Raw genomic sequence first — 19,651 nt, 5'->3', positions numbered from 1 at the left:
ATTTAAGGGAATCTAACTCAAATAGTTGAGCTCGAGTTGTCGTAAGCTGAATTCTACAAATAGAAAGACCCACCTTTTATTTGTAGTTAAAATTATTGAAAAGTACAGAGTGGTTTTCGATACTCATAAAATTTAGTAACCTGTGTTAAACTTGATGCATGCATAATGGTGACATCTTATTAGTTATGTAGCAGATATTAATTAGTTCATGAGAAAATGAAACGATTGAGTAGACATAGTTGGAGATAGAAGATAATGATGGAGAGAAGGAAGAGATTGTTGATGGAAATGTTAGCATTTGAAGGAAATAAATAAATAAAATGGTTGGGAATAATGAAGGTTAAGGAGAAGCTTGAAAGAGGGCGAGTCTAATGGTGCGGCTCTCATAGGTTGTGTGCAAGTCTTTGCACTCCTCAAGATCACCATCGCAGGCCAAAACAACCCACTCTCCTTCATCATCCAAATACTTCACCACCAACTTCCCCACATCCTTCACATTGAAACGCCTTCCGATCTCAACCTCCAAATCTCTGAAACCCCACTTCGGTTGCAGGCTGAACCGGATTTTTTCATCCCCAAAAGTAGCCTTCACCCGGAGACCCGTTTGGGAGACGTTGGGAGTGCTGAAATACAAGTGCTGCTGTTGAGGAGGCACGGTGGAGGGAGAGGAGGATGACGGTGGCGAATGGCCGTACAAGGAGGAGGAGTTGTTGTTGCTGCTGTTATTGTTCTTCGACTGAGAGGTGGCAGAGCTCAACTCTGGAAAACTGTTGTAGAAGGAACCGATCTGTATGGCACCCTCTGCACCCTGCACCGAATCGATCACCAGCTGAAGCTTCTTCAGAGAGTGCCCCACCTTCTTTATCTTCCTCGATGGCCACCTCGTGATCCCGTGCTGTCTGCATATCCTTTTCAGAGTTGTCGGACACACTGCACACGCGTTGTGCATGCATGCATGCATGCATGCGTCCATTCGTTAATAAATCAATACAACGTAATGGAACGATGATGATGATGATGAATATATACATATATGTGTATCTCACCTCCGATGCTCTTTGCCGCATCTTTAAGGCTTCCGGCGAAGTACTGTCTCAGAACTGGCAAACTGATAGTCTTCTCCGCCTTCGTACGCCTCTTCTCGCCGGACTTTCTGCCACGTCGCCCACCAAAATTCTGAGTTTGAGTTTGAGTCTGAGATTCATCGCCGAACACCTGCTGCTCCTGTAACTCTACCGCATCGTAAGCTCCGACGCTGCCACTCTCCCACCTGCACTTGCCTGTCACTTTGAACTCCTCTTTCGCCTCTTCCAGGTATTCCAACGACACGCACACCCCTTTCGCCTTCTGCTCCTGGGCCTGGGCCTCCATCATGTGCGCGATCCAAGACCCGCACGCTTCTGCCTGCCACTGGGATTCCGATTTCTCACTCATAACCATCTCCTCTTTGTTATTAATGTACGGCTGCTGCGGCTGTGGCAGCGGCGGTGGCGGCGGGGGCAACGTGAACTCATCCCCCATGACAACATGCAGGGTCCGGCAAGACTGCTGAAGGAGCAGGGATATGGAGTTTAGGAAGTGGTTTTGGTGTTCCCTCTCATGGCAGTCCTTAGGAAGGAAAAACTCGACGACAAAATCGGTGTAGAGGCTCCTTAGAGGAATGGCGACGGCAGCGTGCAGGCCATAGATATTGGCGTGGTGAGACAGAGGATACTGCGCTCTGGTGAAGGCGGCTACGTCGATCGCAAAGCAGGGCTTGGCCGTTGTGAAGGCCGTGCCCACGATTCCCTGTCCTCGCAAGAGATGATGCAGAGAAGAAGCGTCCTTGAAGCCCAGAACTTGTGCATCTCCCACAAAACACGCTCTCTCCACTGTTGACAGGTGATTCTCCGTGGAATGCCCATACCCACCACACTTCCCTCCCTGCTGGATGCAACACGGAGCCCATGTGAGAGCCAATGCCACATTCTGCGCTCTGCACACACACCTCATCACCTCCACAATCTCGTTCACCGCTGCTTCGTACACCTCCTCGAATGCCTGTTCCAATTGCGTTACTAAACATGCCATGCTATGGTGTGCCAGAAACTAAACATGAAATAGTTAAAGAAGAAGAAGAAGAAGTACCTGAAAAGGATTGCAGAGAAGATTATTGTTAAGAAGCTGCGGGCAATAGTTGATGGTGTCGCAGGGAGGCGTTAGAATCTGGATGACACCGAGGCATGTGTCGGTGCCTCTTTCGAACACAGGGAGTGCTAAAGAACCAGGAAGCTCCACGTAGTAAGGAAGCCGCGGGTACTCCTGGCTTCTGTAGAACCGAACGCTCACGTCCCTTGCGCTGTTCACGTTCACGTTCATGTTCATCTCAGCTGCAACCCACTCATCTAAATTTCTGGCGAGGTACTCAGGCCCAGCCACAAGACCCCTGCGTAATGGAACCCACACCTGAATCATGAGGTTCGAGTTCTTTGTGCATTCTCTGAGACAACACACAGCCACCACCAGTCTGTCTTTGACGGAGGAATTAGCCTTGTTGGGTCCAATCCACCATCTCTTCCTCATCACCTCCACCTCCATCTCCGCCTCTGAACTTCCCATGTACTGAGCCTCGCAGCCCCCAACACTCGTTTCCACCCAGCAACCTTCTGCCAGCACCTCCTCAATCGAATCCTCTTCCGAGGCCGAACCACACTCCCACAAGCTCCCAAACCCACAATTTTGCACCAATCCCCCATAGTCCATGCTGTTCTTACCCGATCAAGGTGTTCGTTAGGGAGGAAGACGAAGACGAAGACTGAAAAAGAAGGAAAATTTATTGGATGGATTGCTTCAGAAAAGAAGTACCTGATCGACCTCAACACAACTCAAACATGGCACCCATCCACAAGGCTTTTATATATATATACACAGAAGGGAATGAACAGAAATGGAAAATTTGATGAATTGCAGTGGGACCCTTACTCTCTCACAGTGGCCGGTGTTTAATTATTGATTTATGTGCACATCTCTCCCCCCTTACTCGCCGCTGTAAACTAATTATATTCCTGTATTATACATATTTTAGCTGCTTCCTGTATTACGAACAAGAACTAAAAAAATCAACTGCTGAAAGCAACGTGTATAAACATGAATTCAAAACAGTGGGGCACCCAAACACATACATGTAGGAGCAGTGTTAATTATACACACCCTTTTGACCAATACTCATTAATTATCACACTCACCTACAACTTTTGAAACAAACTATTTCTTATAGTTGTATATGTAGTACCTAATATTGTACTTAGATGCATATATCGTATTAAGATGAAGTTAAATTTAAATATATCAGTAAATACATCAGAAAGTAATTGTTTGTTTAATCAATGATATAAAAGAATCCATGGAAAGGTAGGTAATTTTGAATATAAAATTAGGGTTTATATATGAGGATTTTGACATAAATAAAGAATAATAAAAGTATGCAGAAGCGGCTGCATAATAGTGGGAGATCATAACCAGGAAGAATGTAGGAGTAGGAGTGCCTCACTCTCACTCACTCCCTCTCTCGGCGCCACGTGGCAACAGCATAGCAAACTAGAGATGAATGCGAACTTGCGTAAAGGGCACGACTTCTTTGGCCAAATCCATGTTTCTACAATTCATATTCATACATACTATATATAGATACTGTATATCACATTATTTAAATTTACCAATAGAAGACACTTCTTAATTCTTTTTTTTTAAATAAAGAAAAAGAAAAAGAGGTGATAATATATTCTAAAATCCAAGTTGAGGCCGCGAAATTGAAAAAAGATTCTTCTGTGTTTGATTGGTGAGTTAGTTGACACAACGCAATGCGCATCTCCACCAACCTACATCACAAACACTGTTTTCCTCGCTACCTAAACTAGATCCAAGGTTTCGGCACCCTCTTTCTTTTTAAAACATTACAATTAATCTCTTAAAAGTTTCACTACTTTTTTACTATAAAAATGTAAACACATGAAATACCCACATATACTTCTATACTTTTTATTTTCCCATATATTCTTCTCTTTTAAACAGTCATCACAAGTTCATATTCCTCCCAGTTTTAATGAAAATTTTTAATTATTTGTTACAAGTATGAGTTAAAAGGGTAGAAATAAAAAAGTTGAGTGCTATGTATAAACATTAAAGCTTAAAGGTTTTGTGTTAGATGCGAAATTCTTATGACTAATTCATACTTCAAACTATTCAATCTTTCTAGTTTAATTATCAAAATCTTTGTACAAACATTAATCACTAAAATTTTATGATAAAAGTGAAGCGAGATGTTTAATATTTCAGAAGTTAAATTCTCCTATTTATTCCAATAAATAACTGGAGATGATTAATGGATATAAATATAAATATTATATATATATATATATATATATATGAAAATTAAGAAAAAAAATATTTCATTTTTATTTTTATATGTAATAGATGTGGATTTTTTTCTTAATTTTCATAGAGAAACATGAAAATTAAAAAAATATATAACTATTACATATGAAAATGAAAATAACATATAATTTATGTGAAAAATGACACTGCGATAATCAAACCCCTACACTAATAATCTCCCTAATTGTTAAAAAAAATAAAATTACAAGGTGTACTTTCACAAGGTGACTGTTGTGAATATAAAAATCAGATATTAATATACAATCTAAAAAGTTATTAATGCAACGTTCTAGTTTACTGAAAAAATAAGAGATATGGAATAAGATAAATAATACGATAAAATAAAGTATTAAATATTTAATTAACTATAAGACCTTTTAATTTAAATACAACTTTTATTATTTTCATAATTTAAAATACTTATAACGTATCGTATTGTAATATTATTACTCTTTCAGAAATTTATACATGCAATGGACTTCACATTTCAACATCAGATGTCTATATCAATTGCATGTGTTGAGAATAAATCATTACTTTTGACATTAATAAGGCTTTAGTACTCAGATCACAAACATCATTCAATCGTTATAAACATTTTGTTTACCTGTCGGTTCTTTATTTAAAAATTATTTTATTTTATTTTCTCAATATTCACTCATACTTTTTTATTTACTTTGAAATTGATTTAGATATCAATATAATCGAATACTAAATACAAAAATCTTATTTATGGCAACATCTTTGTCTCTCCCATGTTTATTTCTCACTCTTAAGTCTCCAAATATTCAGAACCCATAACTGTAATGTAAAAAAAATGGATTGGAAATGTTATTGTTTTGGTTTAAAATTGAGAAACTACGTATTTAAATAATAAATAAAATGGTATAAGGAGAAGGATTTTTATTCTGACATCTGTCATGAAATGGACGTGGTACGATCGCCTTCTAAATCTCATTCTTTATTTTTGTAGTGAAAGCTACATTTCATCGTTAAAATCTACTTTGTCATTTTTCCTAGAAAATGTGCATTCAATATAAATTCGTAATAAAATTTAATTTAAATATTTTATTTTAAGTATATTTAATAGTTAAAAATAATTTATATATAATTTTAAAACAAATTAGAAATCAGTTGTTCTATATATATTCAATACAATACAACTATACTTCCCTCGTACAAGGATTGAATGTTACTTTAGGAATACAGATCGGTCGCCATTGAAAATTACAATTATAATAGAATGAAAGAAAACTAAGTTAACCTATTAATGGATAACAAATTTACCTCCTGCCTTTAAATACATACATACCACAGACAAGCATGTCAATTATAAAATTTAGTATTCATGTTTTAATAACTTTATATATTATAATTATAATGTGTATGATTGCTGAAATTTGGATTATTATTGGTTTTCATGTGTTAATTTTCTGCGATGTCTTCAAAATATACTTATGAACACTGATTTTAATATTTTAAAATATATTAAAAATATTTTTAAAATATTATGTCCAGAAGGTGACAACACCAAAAAATTTAAAAGAAAATTTGACCTCATAATTATTGATGCAAGAAAATATCACTATAAAAAAACTCTTAAATAATGATTAATAATTTTAGTGACTAAAATATGTATAAAAACCAATTTTTCAATTAAAAATTAATTTAGAGACCAAATTATTTAGTAGCAAAAATCTTGATAAATAATGTTAGTAACCAATTTAAAAATTAATTTATAAAAAGAATTATTTTAGTTATTAATTTAGAGATATTCATAATTTGGATTTAGAAAATAAAGATGGAGAGACGAGTGAGAGTGTGGAGGGTGAAGGTGCTGGCCGCGCTTTTTCTATTATTTTTCCTAACAATTAATTTGTAACTAATTATAAGTTAGAATCCTTTAATTTGAATAAGGGTACAGCTCAAAGAAAAATATTAGTCGAGGCTTTGATTTAAAAGCATCAATAATTTATAAGGAAAATTTTAAAGTTAAGATCCTTCGTGAGGTTTCAACTTTTGAGTTAATAATACAATTTCTAAAAAACAGAATCTATTTACAAACTCAAACTTATTAATAAATGGTTAATGATAAGAGAAAATATTAATGTTTTAGTCAAGGTGTATGGAAATTTAAATTAGATATTTTAGCGTGTTACATTTTTCTTCATTGTCGTGTCCATATTTAATTTAATGTATAATAATCCTTCCTTTTCATAGTAATAAGATCTTGATTATCATTATTTTTTTTACCTTATTTAGTGTTCTGATTTATTATTTTTACTAGGAAGATATTTTTCTAATATTATGATTCACATTCCGTTAATAAAAGTGATTTAAATGTTCAAGTAACATTATCAAGATTCATTTATTAAATGAACTTAAGTACTCTACAGCATCTTTTTATCTTGTTTTTTCTTCCAATCTTTTATCTTCACACTCATTCTTTCCCCTAATTGTTCCCATTTTATGAATATAAGAAATAAGGTAAATTGTTCTTGGATAGCACTTGCTCCACTTTAGATTTCACAATTTTAAAATAAACCCAAACCTAGGTGATGAAATAAAAGCGGTACGTTATGTTTTGAAGATTGGATTTTATATTTTAATCGAAAACTGTTGTGGTCTCTAACAATAAAATAAAGTGATTTGAGTATTTAAAATAATAACATTAGTAATGAAGCATTAAAATAATTAATTCCTTAACGAAGTCTACTTTATGTGAAGGTGGATGATGGTTAATGGGCTTACGCATGTACAGTAATTAGTAATTAGTGATTGAACGAAACAAATCCCTTTTAAGAAATAGGTCGGCGAAGGAATCTTCTTTCAATTTCTATCGAATTAAAAAATATAAAAAAAATAGTGAGAGAGATAAAGAGAATAAAAAATATTAAAGAAAAAATAAATAACAGGAACACAGCATTAACGCATAGAAGTGTCTAGAAGTGTGAACCTACTCTGCATTTTGGTGAATTTTAATTTTAATAATAATTGTATTAAAAATTTGAGCCGCCTCTTCATTTTGGAGAATAAAATATAGCTTCTCCTCGTAAATTCGATTTTCCTTTACCGACACGTGTATTTACATAAGCACCACAACACTATGGAATAATTTTTTTTTCTAATTAAGATTTTTCTGAAGTTAAATGTAAAAAGTTTTAAATAATTTATATGTTAATTAAAAAGTTAACCTTATATATTACGATCATAATTTAGGAGAAAAGTGAGATTGAAGTGATTTTACTTTTAAAAGTATTGGTATTATATAGTAAACAGAAAGAGTAACCTTATATTAGTCGAAGTTGATTAGAGTATTTAATAATGATCATAATGATTGATGTTTGATATTGATGGAGGAAAAAGTGTGAATATTAGTGTCGAATGAAAGATAGAATATTCAGAAAATAAGCAGATATTTCAAAGTGGAAAATCCTAGGGCCTCTAACATCCAATATATTATTGACACGTAATTCAATCCCCAAAGTTTCTGTCTTTCCCTGTCCCACTAATAAATACACTAACTAAACCATTTCACTCCATAATTATTTTAAGTTAACTATTTTTACTGATTAAAAAATATTTAATACTTGAGATATTTGTTTTTAATTTTATTTTACCTAACTAAATCTTTGTGAGTAAATTCGTTAGAGATGAACTGAGTGGTACTATATTAATTACTATTAGTTGTATGTAGGGGTATTGTTGAAAATAACCTATAAAATCTAACAAACTATATTAGTGTGGATAATATTCCATCTAAATTCAAATATTAAAAAGAATAATTTTCATTTTTTTCTGGTTTCAAATTATTACGCTTATATTAAAAGATACTTGATAAATATATAAGTTTGGACTACAATTTTTGTTTATATAACGCGTCTTAATTATTAATGACAATAAACTTGTGATCCCATGTGTTATTTAACTTATCTTGTTTCAGTAACAATAAATGTGAATAATTAAAATTACGATTAAAACGGTGTAATTATCTGTATTCTCTATGCATTCCAATATCTTTGTAATATGGAGGTTACACCGAAGTTATGTCCAAGTTTTCTTAATAAGTAACTTTTTTTAATTTAATTCAATAAAATCAGGAAGTTGAAATTTGTATTTATATCAATTAAAGATAAAACAAATTTATAGTATACAAAATAAGTACAAAATTTATTTTATAATTTGATTTTGTAATATAAAATTTGAATTTGTTTATATAATATAAATTATTTCTATTTGAAATAGAATTTCTAATCATATTAATAGATCGTCGTTGTTCATCACATTTAACTTCAACGATTAATGAAATTAAGGTCCAAAAAAGGAGGCTTTTGCTTCTTCGTCATCACAGTGTCCAAGTAGCATTGATTAGGATTTCAACAGAAAATAAAAGTATAAAAAAATCTTGAATTTTAACAAATAATAATAATATATTTAATAATTTGGTTGATGATGTAAGGAAACATTCATTTTTACTCTACACCTACACAATAATATTATATTTTCATTTTAAAAAATAAAATAAAAAAATAAAAAACATTAGCTTTTATTAAGTATTTGATAGAAGTAAAAAAATTTAACGGTGTTTATCTAATAGTTTTTTTAATGTCATCTTTTGTAAGAAAAAAGATTTCTTAAGGTCTTTATTCATCTAGCAACTTGTCATGTTTTATATAATAATTGATTTTAACGTGTTAACAGTTTTCAATCGCCACTATAAGGAATAAATAAACAAAACCCAAAAGCAGAATGGGACTCACTCAGCTTGCCCTAATTTTATATTTGTATCCATATCCAAGTGTTCTTATTTGTATACCTAATTTTACACTTTCATATAATTTTTTATCTCTTTCTTTTATTGTATTACTATTATTTATATGATAAGATGAGTATTAATTAGTTTTAAGTGGTTATTGTATTTGTGATGGAGAATTATTGTATAGTTTTAATGATGATATCTTTTTGAGATTGAGTCGTCCACTTGCATCTTTCAATGATTTGACATATAACCTATCGTTGATTTTCAGTGACGTTTGAACCCAGTCAGATTGTGTGGATTTACAACACTTTTTTTCCTCTTCTCTTCATTTTTTCCATTTTTTTATTTCTCCTTTGCCTTTCGGTGTTTTTGCTTTTACGTTCAGATGTTCAGAATCGCATATGTTTCATTGACCCATATTCACATTTTTATTTATTTAAATTAATCATTAATGTATTATCAACATCATTTCCACTTCCTTCAAACCTATCTTCTCTTTAAAATATTTCCCAACTAATTATTCATTCTTTGTCTAATAATTTACATTCATCTTCTTCATCACTTTTTACTTTTATATGCTTTTAATGTTTTCAATTGAGATAAATATTTATTTGATCCCTTAACTTTAAAGTGAATTTTAAAATTAGTCTATTTCGAAATTTTGAACTAATTTAGTTATTCGTCTTTCGAAATACGTAAGTTTAGTCCTTTTAATCAAATTTTGTTAGATTTATTTGATATTTTGTATGCATTTCAGGATTGTATTTGAGTTGTTTATATTGTTTAACACTTTTTTCTTTAATATTAAGTCAAATACTATTATGAAACGCGTTTAAAATGTCAAATAAACTTAATAAAATTTTATTAAAAAACTAAATCCAAATTAATTCAAAATTTTAAAATAAACTAATTTTAAAATTCACTAAAAGTTAAAAGACAAAAATCATGTATAACTCATTCTAAATAAAAAAGGTGCCCATTTTAGTCTTTCACATTTTTCTTTTCTCTATATTTCAATCTCTATCATGAGATAACATAGCTAATATATGTGACGGAATTAAGATTTCTATATTACTGTATATGTTATTATTAAAAGAGTATACAATATATAACATAACAACTCCGTGATCTCCTCATTTGTTTTTAATATGATATGAATCATAACTAACGCTTAAAAATAGTTATTTATATATATTTAATCCAAAAAATAAGAACTCAAAATTCGTGTAATAAAATTTTGTAACATATACGATAAAAAATATTAATAATTATAAAGTAGGTATTTTATAGAATTAGTTGCTATTCATATATCTCGGTAAAATAAATTAGAATATTCATTAACATATGTTAAGTTATATATTTTGTTACTGATATTAGAATAATAACAAGATAATTGGATTTACTTTTAAAGAACACTTTATAATCTTTCTTGAGTAATTTTTTGAAATATTAAATATTAAAAATTAATTTGACACCTAAATGAGTTTTAATTGTTACTGTGTTTCTTATCTTTCACGTTAAGTTCTTTTCCGTTCTAAATTGTTGAGATTTTTTATCATATGTCATTTGGTTTGTATAATTACTGTTCATAAGTTACCTTTTGAAAATTTGTTAATTGTAACACGTAAGATTGGAAAAAATAGTTTCTCTTATTCATCCTCTACAATTTTAATATCTTTCTAAAAAATTTAGATTTGCATTTCTTTTTACATATGTCTCAAATGATCACATTTGTGACATTTTGTATCTGACCATATAAAGTAAATATTTTTATTTTTAACCGTTTATTGCTCATGTACTTACAACACATTATCACTTTTGTTAGAATCATCGAAGACATTTTTTTAACAAAACAACGTATGTTTCGTATCTCCTTCGCACAATTACTAAAATTTGATAAAAAAATATAGAATTTGTAATTTTCTTTTCCAACAATTTTATCATATTAACAGTACTAATAATTTGTTTGATTATTTCTTAATTGTCCCATATTCTTTCATCTTTTTTGGCTTAAAATTTCATAATTTTCATGCCTTAAATCTTGTATCTCTCATATTTCTTTTTCAAATAATCTAAAATTTCTTAAGGTGACTTTATATCATAGTCCAGTTAAGGTTTATCTGTGAAACACACACAGACAAACATACATGACTTTTACCTTTCATTTCTTGTATGAAATTTTTATTTTATTTTATTATTGTACTCTACGTATAGAGTAAAATATAACATAATATCAAATATTTACATAATTTTAATCTTAATTTGTTAAATTTAAATAATGATTAAATATAGTTTTATCTGTATATATGAAATATATTTGTAAAAGGTAAAGATTTCCTAAAAAGCGCAAAGAGAAAAAGCAAAAGAAAGAAAGTTTTATGTTGAGTCAGTAGAAGAAAAGAAAGTAAAAATAATAGGAATGGAGTGTTAAGGTATGTGGTGGTGGAAGGTGGTTGGGAGGTTTCTTGGGATCTTCCCCATCACTTTGTTTCTCCTCCTCGAGTTCCAAATTCCCTCCGAGATTAGGCTCTACAATCTATAGATTTGACATTAACACATAATTTTAGTTTAGTATTCAAACAGTGATGAAAATGAGTTTTCATAACAATGCAACATGTCTCATAAACAGGAAACCAGATTAAACAAAAATTAAATCAAGCATGGCATTGCCGGCAATGAGTCTGAAGAAGATCTCCCAAATAGTAATAATATGTGCATGCCTTCAAGATTGGCAATCGTAATGCTTTAGATTCTCCATCGCATTCAATCATTCACACCGATGTTATCAACAATTCTCTTTTATTCCTCTTCTCTCTCTTTTTCTTTCATAGTCTCTTTCATTACCACTAAACAAACTCTTCTTTATTAACAAGCAGAGTCAATGCCCTTTTTTTCTGTTCAGAGTTTTCTGAGTCAAACCATCCATTGATTCAAACATTTTTCAAATTTAAGCGTTTAATTTTTCCATAAGGGTCCCTCCATGGATCTCAACGAATCTCTATTGCATCTGCGTTAGATATTGAGTCCTTTGTTTTTTATTAGTAATAGTAAACCTGGTCTACGAGATTGATTTGATTTCTGTTTTTTTTCCTTAATTAAAAACAATTGAATGCGTTTGAAGCATATCATGGAATCAAATGGTCAAGTTTATATACCTTGAAAATCTTTGCTATAGATTGGAAATAATGAGTGTGTTCGTGATCGTATCTTTCAGCAGCTAAATCTCATTTTTTTTATGTTAAAGAGAGAGTGACGATGGGTGTACGAAGGGAACAAAAGTTGCTTGCAAAGACACTTCATGTTTTAAGTGAAGTCAGCATGTATGATAGTGTGTTTGGAACTGTATGTGCAGTGAAGATTGGATAGGGGTTCTTTCTTTTGGGCTTCAAATGGGCCCATTCAATGGTTGGGTTTGCAGAATACAACCCATTGGACCTATTAATAAAAATAACACATAGTTTATCTCCACTGATGAATAGATAATTTAACGAAAATTAATGTTATTAAAAAATTAGCTAAAAAAAGGGAGTAATCAAAATTTACAATCTATAATGTACATATAATTAGGGTTCTCCATTTAATGATATACACATTTGGTATTTTAATTTTATTTTCTTATATAATAAGTTGAATTAGTTATACCCTCCGTGTGGCTTTAGTTTTTCTTCTTTAGTTAATCAAGTTTCCTACTTTTAAAATCAAGCAAATTTGGGTTTTCATCAAATTTCTATACTTAATTTGTGGCGTTAATATTAATTTTTTAATTAAAGTTAGGGTGAGTTTGTAACATTACAGAATTGCAAAAGTTTTTAGAAGGAAGAAATTTGGTGAATAGTGTGAGTGGTGAGATCATGGTTTGAAAAGATTGATACAAAAGAAACTCCAGTGATGAAGGTGTAAAATGCAGAGTGGCCAAACATGGTTCCATGCATGCTCAAGTTTCGTTTCTTCATTGCGTGCATGCGATCTACTTCAGCTCTATATAAAGTTTGAAATGTCACGAAGCTAATGAAATTCAGTGGTAGATATTGGCAAAGAGGTTCCAAGTTGTTATTAATGGAGGGAAAGCAAGACTGCATAGCATGCACGAAGCAACGTGATGTGACAAGTAACTGACTTTTTTTTTTTTTTTTTGAATGAAAAAAAAATATTTTATTTAATTTTGTTAAAAAAAGATATGCATGAGAAAAAGAAAAAAGAATATATGCAATGCAAAGAAACTGCTTGATGAGAAGTTACAATTAATAACTGTCAGGAGGGGTGTGTGTGGGTGGATACATAAGGCAGAGGGCGCACCTTGGAAAAGGTTTTGGATTTGGTTGAATTGAGGTATGAAGGAGGATTGTGAATGCGGTGAAGAAGCGGAGAAGAATCGGAGTAAAGCAATAGTGCCGATGGAAGAGGAGGGGTGGAAGGGGAAGAGAGCCTCCTCCGAGCCACGTCCATGCACGGAGTGCGGCAAGAGGTTCTGGTCGTGGAAGGCACTCTTCGGTCACATGCGATGCCACCCTGAGCGTCAGTGGAGAGGGATCAACCCTCCTCCAAACGCAAGAAGACATCATCATCAGCAGCAGCGGCAGCAGCAGCAACGACAACCGCAGCAACAGATGACGATGATAATGACCCAGGAAGACCACGAGGTGGCTGCGTGTTTGCTTCTGCTGGCGAATTCAAACAACAACAGAGAGAAAGGGAAAGAGAAAGGGAAAGAGAAAGAGAAGGAGGAAGAGGTTCAGCAGTGGCAGTTCGAGTGCTCCAGTTGCAACAGGGTGTTCGGATCGCACCAGGCTCTGGGGGGGCACCGCGCGAGTCACAAGAACGTGAAGGGGTGTTTTGCGAACACCGGTAATGTAAGCATAGGGTTAGGCATTGGAAGTAGCGGGAAGTGTGAGGAGGAGAACGTTAACATGAGTGGTGATGGGCACAAGTGCAGCATATGCTTGAGGGTGTTCTCCACAGGGCAAGCACTTGGTGGGCACAAGAGGTGTCATTGGGAGAATCAGAAAGCCGAAAACCTTCTCCTCCTTGACTTACCTAAGTCCTCCCTCGACTTGAATTCTCCTCCTCTCACTCTCGATTTGAGGTTGGGACTCTAGTCTCCACATTCTCACTTAGGTTAAATATATAATCAACTTTCCATCTTACTTTTCTTCACCCTCACCTATACCTCATTTCCAATTAATATGTGTATTAACCTGAATTCATTTATGTTCCTTCTTCGAATAAGTGATATTTGTATTAATAGCATGCCGCTGGCAAGAACATGCGATCCAACTATATCATATTATTAGCAAACAACCAAACATGTGCACTGTGTTGTATATGTATATATATGTATATATCTTTCTCCCTTGTCTGTCTTTGATACATATGATGAAACCTTTCCTTTCAGTATATGTGTAAATTTATGGTTTGTATGAAAGCGTGTGACATGATTAATGGATACCTCAGAAGTTCATATATGCTTATCTTCCTAGCAGGCTTCAGGCTAGAGGTGAAGTGGGTTGAATAGCTTCTTTGTAGATTCTAAAAGATATACGAAGGTCCCCAGCATAAACCCAAACCAAGACCATAATAAATAGTTTAAGTTAAACTTCCAACAGACTTCTCAAATGGATCAATGCAATCACCTGATATAGTCTATTTTACTGACTTTGTTAGAGTTTGAAAGTTTTATAGTACTTTCATTTCTCATTTAGTAATTTTTATTTTATAATGTTTTGCAAGTTTTACTTAATTGTAAGATGTTTCAGAAAAATTACATTAAGAAAGTTCTTTTAACATTCTTCTTATTTTAAGTATTATATTTATTATATTTAACTTAAAAACTATAATGACTTCTTTTGACTTAATAATTTTATGAGTCTAATTTGAGTAAATCTCGTACATTTGTTTAAAGCCTATTAGGTAAGCACCAGACCTTAAGTTTAGAATTGATGATATTATACCACAATCCCTTCGTTTATGATTTGGGACAGGGATATTGTGGAACCTTCTAACAAATGTCCTAGCCCAACAATCGATTGATGGAGCTCAATCAACATTCAATTCACCTATGATTTTGAAGGTCATCAGGATCTATTGTGTATGATGGGCAGAGGATACTTCTTTTCTTAAGGGTATACAATAGATAAAAATATAAAATACTTTTAGAATAAGGATTATATATAGATAATAAAACATATACCTCATTTTATCGCGTCTTCAAGAACGGTGTATTTGTATAATTTCATTATAAAATATTTCACCAGTCAAATGATATTTTATTTTGTTCTATTCCATTATGATCTGAATCATACCATTCCCTTCTTTCCCATCAATCCAAACTATTTTTTATGAATACCAATCCAAACTTAATCTGACAGAAGTGTCTTTAGGCATGACTAGGCTCAAAGAAAAACTTAACGTATAATATAGTAAAGGGAGATAAAGATGGTAGGTATATAATCGATAATGTACTATCAAAAGGGAAAACGGAAAGAACCAGTGGTGATAAAAGAAAAACAAAAAATGAGTGCTTCACATCACAGGATAGCGCTTTTGGCTGTGGGTGAAAAATGCTGGATTTTGTTATCCTCATTTACTGGGAGTAATGCGCTAAATGTTTGGGACGCATGGACTTAGTGACATGTTCAGTGAGGCCTTGTTTGAAATTCACATCAGATGTCATGTTACTTCTGATTGAAATTATTTGCTGAATAATGAATAAAGTAATAAATGACAGACACTAAAACGGATTTAGATCCCTGTTCCTGAAATATTACAGAAGAGCTGTTTGTATTTTAAAATGAATTCATAAAAGGATGTCACATGACTCTTTTTTGTAACCACCATAGATCTCAAATCTCAAAAAAGTACCCTGAGCTCTCCAGTTTGCAGCGCATATTTGCGGTGCTGGGACAAAACGGGTGCCACCTGAACTTCCTTTAGTATCGATGCTAGGTCATTATAGGTGGGTTCCTTATGTTCATTAGCTGCATGCATAATTGTTTGCAATATTTGCAAGGGATCTCCATGGCTGACAACCAAAATTGCACATCTGCCAGAAGTAGACAGAATTACTTTAGCAATGAAAAAAATACCAAAATATACTTAAGGAAATACCATATATGAAAGAACTACTATGCACCTGCTTGTTTTGACATTAGAATATTAGTTTTCACACTTTCCAATTTCTTGTATACGTTTCAATATAAAGATTCAAAATTAAATCTACCAAAATCAGTTTACTTAACTTCAAAACGAAAGGGCACTGTTTCAGATCAAATTTCATTACAGAAATTAAGTTTTCTAAATTCTGAATGCAGCTTTTTGAAAGTAGTATTTTGGCAGCTTGAAAAACTGCAGGTCTCCAATAGATTTGTCGCACACATTCACGCTAGGAAAAAAAAAAAGTAGTTGAATATAAGAAAGACATCACCACCCTTCAAATTCTGATTCAATAGTGGCCATTGCTTTTGCCAGTCGACCCGCAACATCCTTGACACTTTCTCCTCCTTCTGGCCCAACAAATGGATCTTTTCCATCAATATCCCAAATTTCTTCGTACTGTTCATGAATGGAAAGGAGAACCCAATGAGTTGGAAACTATAGGGTTTGACAATACTTGTATGCGCCAGAACCTTTAAATGGTGGCAACGATATGCTTAATCAGAACATGACTAATGTTCCAAAGATAGAAGATTTCTATAACCAAAAATGGATGCAGAGAACAGACAAAAGGCCCTTTGAATAGCAATTTTATTGCAATGTTTCATATAAAGTAAGGCGTATTGAAAAACCAGAAGGCAGCTGAAGAAACTTGTGTTGAGCATGGCTTACTTTATCATGCGATAAAAGTTCAAATGAGGGACCAAAATAGCGTTCACGAAGATCTTCAATCACCTGCTCAGTAAAAGAGACTCAGTTAACGAGCAAAAATAATAGATGAATAGGAAAAACAGGCACAGATATACGATATTAAGAGATGAATAAATGAAATTTGAAGGATAAAGAGTGAAGGGAAATTAGTGGATGAATGAAAAGGGAAGTGCAGGATGTGGATTGACAAATGTAGAGTAGGGGAAAGGAAAGTCGTTGCCGTTGTGTTGTTGGTTGAGTTGTTCTGGCTCACCTTACACTGGGGACCATCAAAAGGAAGATTGAGGAAGGAAGCAACAAGATTTGCGGTGTGTCTTGTTCTTGAAAATGGAGAATAGCAAATGCGCACATCAGCAAGCGGTATATTTTTGGCCTCTAGTTCCTGTGAAGAGTCCGATAATAGAGTTAAGTTGAGGTTAGAGCATACAGAGAAAACGGCGGCGCAATTAATTGACATTGGTGTGGTTTTGGAGACGAAATTCCACAGTAGAGAGAGTGAAAGAGTGGAATTAGATTGGAAGATTTGGGTTTGGGTTTGGGAGAAAAAAGAAGAGAAGGAGAGATACCTTTTGGAACAATTGTGCAGCTAGTTGTGCCTGGTGAACACCGTCGGGGGCCAATTGGAATTCGGGGAGAGTCCCATTTTCCTGAGATGAATGAAAGATCAACAACTAAGAAAGCAATGGGAAAGATAGGATTTAAAAGGAACGGGGAAAACCATGGAGGAAACGATGATGCCTCGCTCGTTGGGAATGCTCTTGCCATGCCTCAGAATCCAGTACCTGTTCTTCGCAATTGACATTTGATATTCTTCGCCTAATTCTAATCCTATTTTAATTTCAGAATAAATAAGGTAATAATAAACTATCCTTCCCTTTTATTTATTTATCTCGGGGGGCATGAGTGGAAATTGCAAAGAGGACCTTTCGTTTTGACTATCGTTAATTTGCTTGGGTGGAGAGAGATAGAGAGAGAGAGTGTGTGAGATCGGTGAGGAGAGAGAGATGGGGGTGAGAGGTAAGGTGAGAATGTCAGTGTCAGTGGTGAAGGCGGCGATGAAGGAAATGAGACGGAGCGTGACGTACATGCCTCGACCGGGGGACGGAGCGCCGAGGGGGGTGACGCTGATACCTGGGGACGGAATTGGGCCTCTGGTGACAAACGCGGTGGAGCAGGTGATGGAGGCCATGCACGCCCCGCTTTACTTCGAGAAGTACGAGGTGCACGGGGACATGAGGCGTGTGCCGGAGGAGGTTCTGGATTCGATTCGGAAGAACAAGGTTTGCTTGAAGGGTGGTTTGAGGACTCCGGTGGGTGGGGGAGTAAGCTCCCTCAACGTTCAGCTCAGAAAAGACCTCGATCTCTACGCTTCCCTCGTCAATTGCTTCAACCTCCCCGGCTTGCCCACCCGCCACGACAACGTCGACATCGTTGTCATTCGTGAGAACACCGAGGGCGAGTATTCAGGTCTGGAGCACGAGGTCGTTCCCGGCGTTGTCGAGAGCCTCAAGGTCAAACTTCTCTCTCCACTCTTTGAATTTACCATTCACATTCTAATTCTAATTCTAACCCTCAGTGAATGATTCAGGTTATGTCCAAGTTCTGTTCCGAACGTATTGCAAAATATGCGTTCGAGTATGCATACCTTAACAACAGGAAGAAAGTCACCGCCGTCCATAAAGCCAACATCATGAAACTCGCTGATGGTCTCTTCCTAGAATCTTGCCGACAGGTTGCAACCAAATATCCTGGTATCAAGTACAACGAGATTATTGTGGATAACTGCTGTATGCAACTTGTCTCCAAACCGGAGCAGTTCGATGTTATGGTTAGTTAATTCCCAGTCAATAATTTTCATAAGCAAGTCTATGAGTTTCTAAGCCTCAAGAGCTAGTTTGACCCATCGTGTGATTATTCATTATGTTAGGTGACTCCTAATCTGTATGGAAATTTAGTGGCTAATACGGCAGCTGGAATTGCTGGGGGCACTGGTGTAATGCCTGGAGGTAATTGAATACTGTTAATGTTAATATGGTTAGAAGAGGAAGAAGAAGCGAGAAATGAATGAATTGAGGTGATTGCACTGCAGGAAACGTTGGGGCTGATCATGCTGTGTTTGAGCAAGGTGCTTCGGCTGGAAATGTGGGAAAGGAAAAGCAAGTGGAGCAGAAGAAGGCAAATCCTGTTGCGCTGCTTCTCTCCTCAGCAATGATGCTGAGGCATCTTCAGTTTCCTTCATTTGCTGACAGACTCGAGACTGCAGTGAAGCGCGTGATTTCGGAGGGGAAGTACATGACTAAAGATCTTGGTGGAGACAGCACTACACAACAGGTTGTTGACGCTGTCATTGCCAACCTCGACTAGATCTTCCTTTCCAAATTCACTTTCGGTATGCTGGAAATCGTTTCAACCAGTTTGTGTAATAAAAGTTAAATTTCTCTTTCTATTTTTCACCACGAATAATTTTATGCGTACTTGCCGTGTGATATTGTTTGCTAAACAAAAGATGTGCATTTTTTTGTATTCGAGACTGGGTTCGAGCCTTGAAAGAACCTTGTATTAACATTCGGTCAATGATCAAGAGTATACTAAAGAATCGCATTTGACTGCCAAGCGACA

General features: G+C 34.2%; 4 protein-coding genes across 4 annotated transcripts; 2 read left to right on the top strand and 2 right to left on the bottom strand.

The window, feature by feature from the left end:
- Nucleotides 1-289: 289 nt before the first annotated feature.
- LOC114195508 (protein NLP2-like) lies at nt 290-2,853 on the bottom strand. Its single transcript, XM_028086003.1, has 3 exons — nt 2,128-2,853; nt 1,047-2,040; nt 290-930 (listed from the first exon to the last, which is right to left on the bottom strand). Exons 1-3 carry the CDS (start codon nt 2,740-2,742, stop codon nt 341-343), a joined length of 2,199 nt encoding a protein of 732 aa, XP_027941804.1. The 5' UTR covers nt 2,743-2,853; the 3' UTR covers nt 290-340.
- A 10,650-nt stretch (nt 2,854-13,503) lies between these two features.
- Nucleotides 13,504-14,268, top strand: LOC114195192 (zinc finger protein ZAT3-like). The gene has a single exon (XM_028085582.1). It carries the CDS (start codon nt 13,504-13,506, stop codon nt 14,266-14,268), a length of 765 nt encoding a protein of 254 aa, XP_027941383.1.
- Nucleotides 14,269-15,815: 1,547 nt separating this feature from the next.
- Nucleotides 15,816-17,859, bottom strand: LOC114194463. Its single transcript, XM_028084701.1, has 6 exons — nt 17,751-17,859; nt 17,599-17,679; nt 17,286-17,414; nt 16,994-17,056; nt 16,596-16,720; nt 15,816-16,211 (listed from the first exon to the last, which is right to left on the bottom strand). Exons 1-6 carry the CDS (start codon nt 17,832-17,834, stop codon nt 16,019-16,021), a joined length of 675 nt encoding a protein of 224 aa, XP_027940502.1. The 5' UTR covers nt 17,835-17,859; the 3' UTR covers nt 15,816-16,018.
- LOC114194462 (isocitrate dehydrogenase [NAD] regulatory subunit 1, mitochondrial-like) lies at nt 17,776-19,645 on the top strand. The gene is made up of 4 exons (XM_028084700.1): nt 17,776-18,543; nt 18,621-18,860; nt 18,960-19,038; nt 19,122-19,645. The coding sequence occupies exons 1-4, from the start codon at nt 18,037-18,039 to the stop codon at nt 19,394-19,396; spliced, it is 1,101 nt and encodes a 366-aa protein (XP_027940501.1). The 5' UTR covers nt 17,776-18,036; the 3' UTR covers nt 19,397-19,645.
- Nucleotides 19,646-19,651: the final 6 nt, after the last annotated feature.

The sequence above is a fragment of the Vigna unguiculata genome, chromosome 8 (genome assembly GCF_004118075.2).
Source record: "Vigna unguiculata cultivar IT97K-499-35 chromosome 8, ASM411807v1, whole genome shotgun sequence".
Taxonomy (NCBI): Eukaryota; Viridiplantae; Streptophyta; class Magnoliopsida; order Fabales; family Fabaceae; genus Vigna; species Vigna unguiculata.
This window is presented reverse-complemented; position numbering and strand designations above follow the sequence as displayed.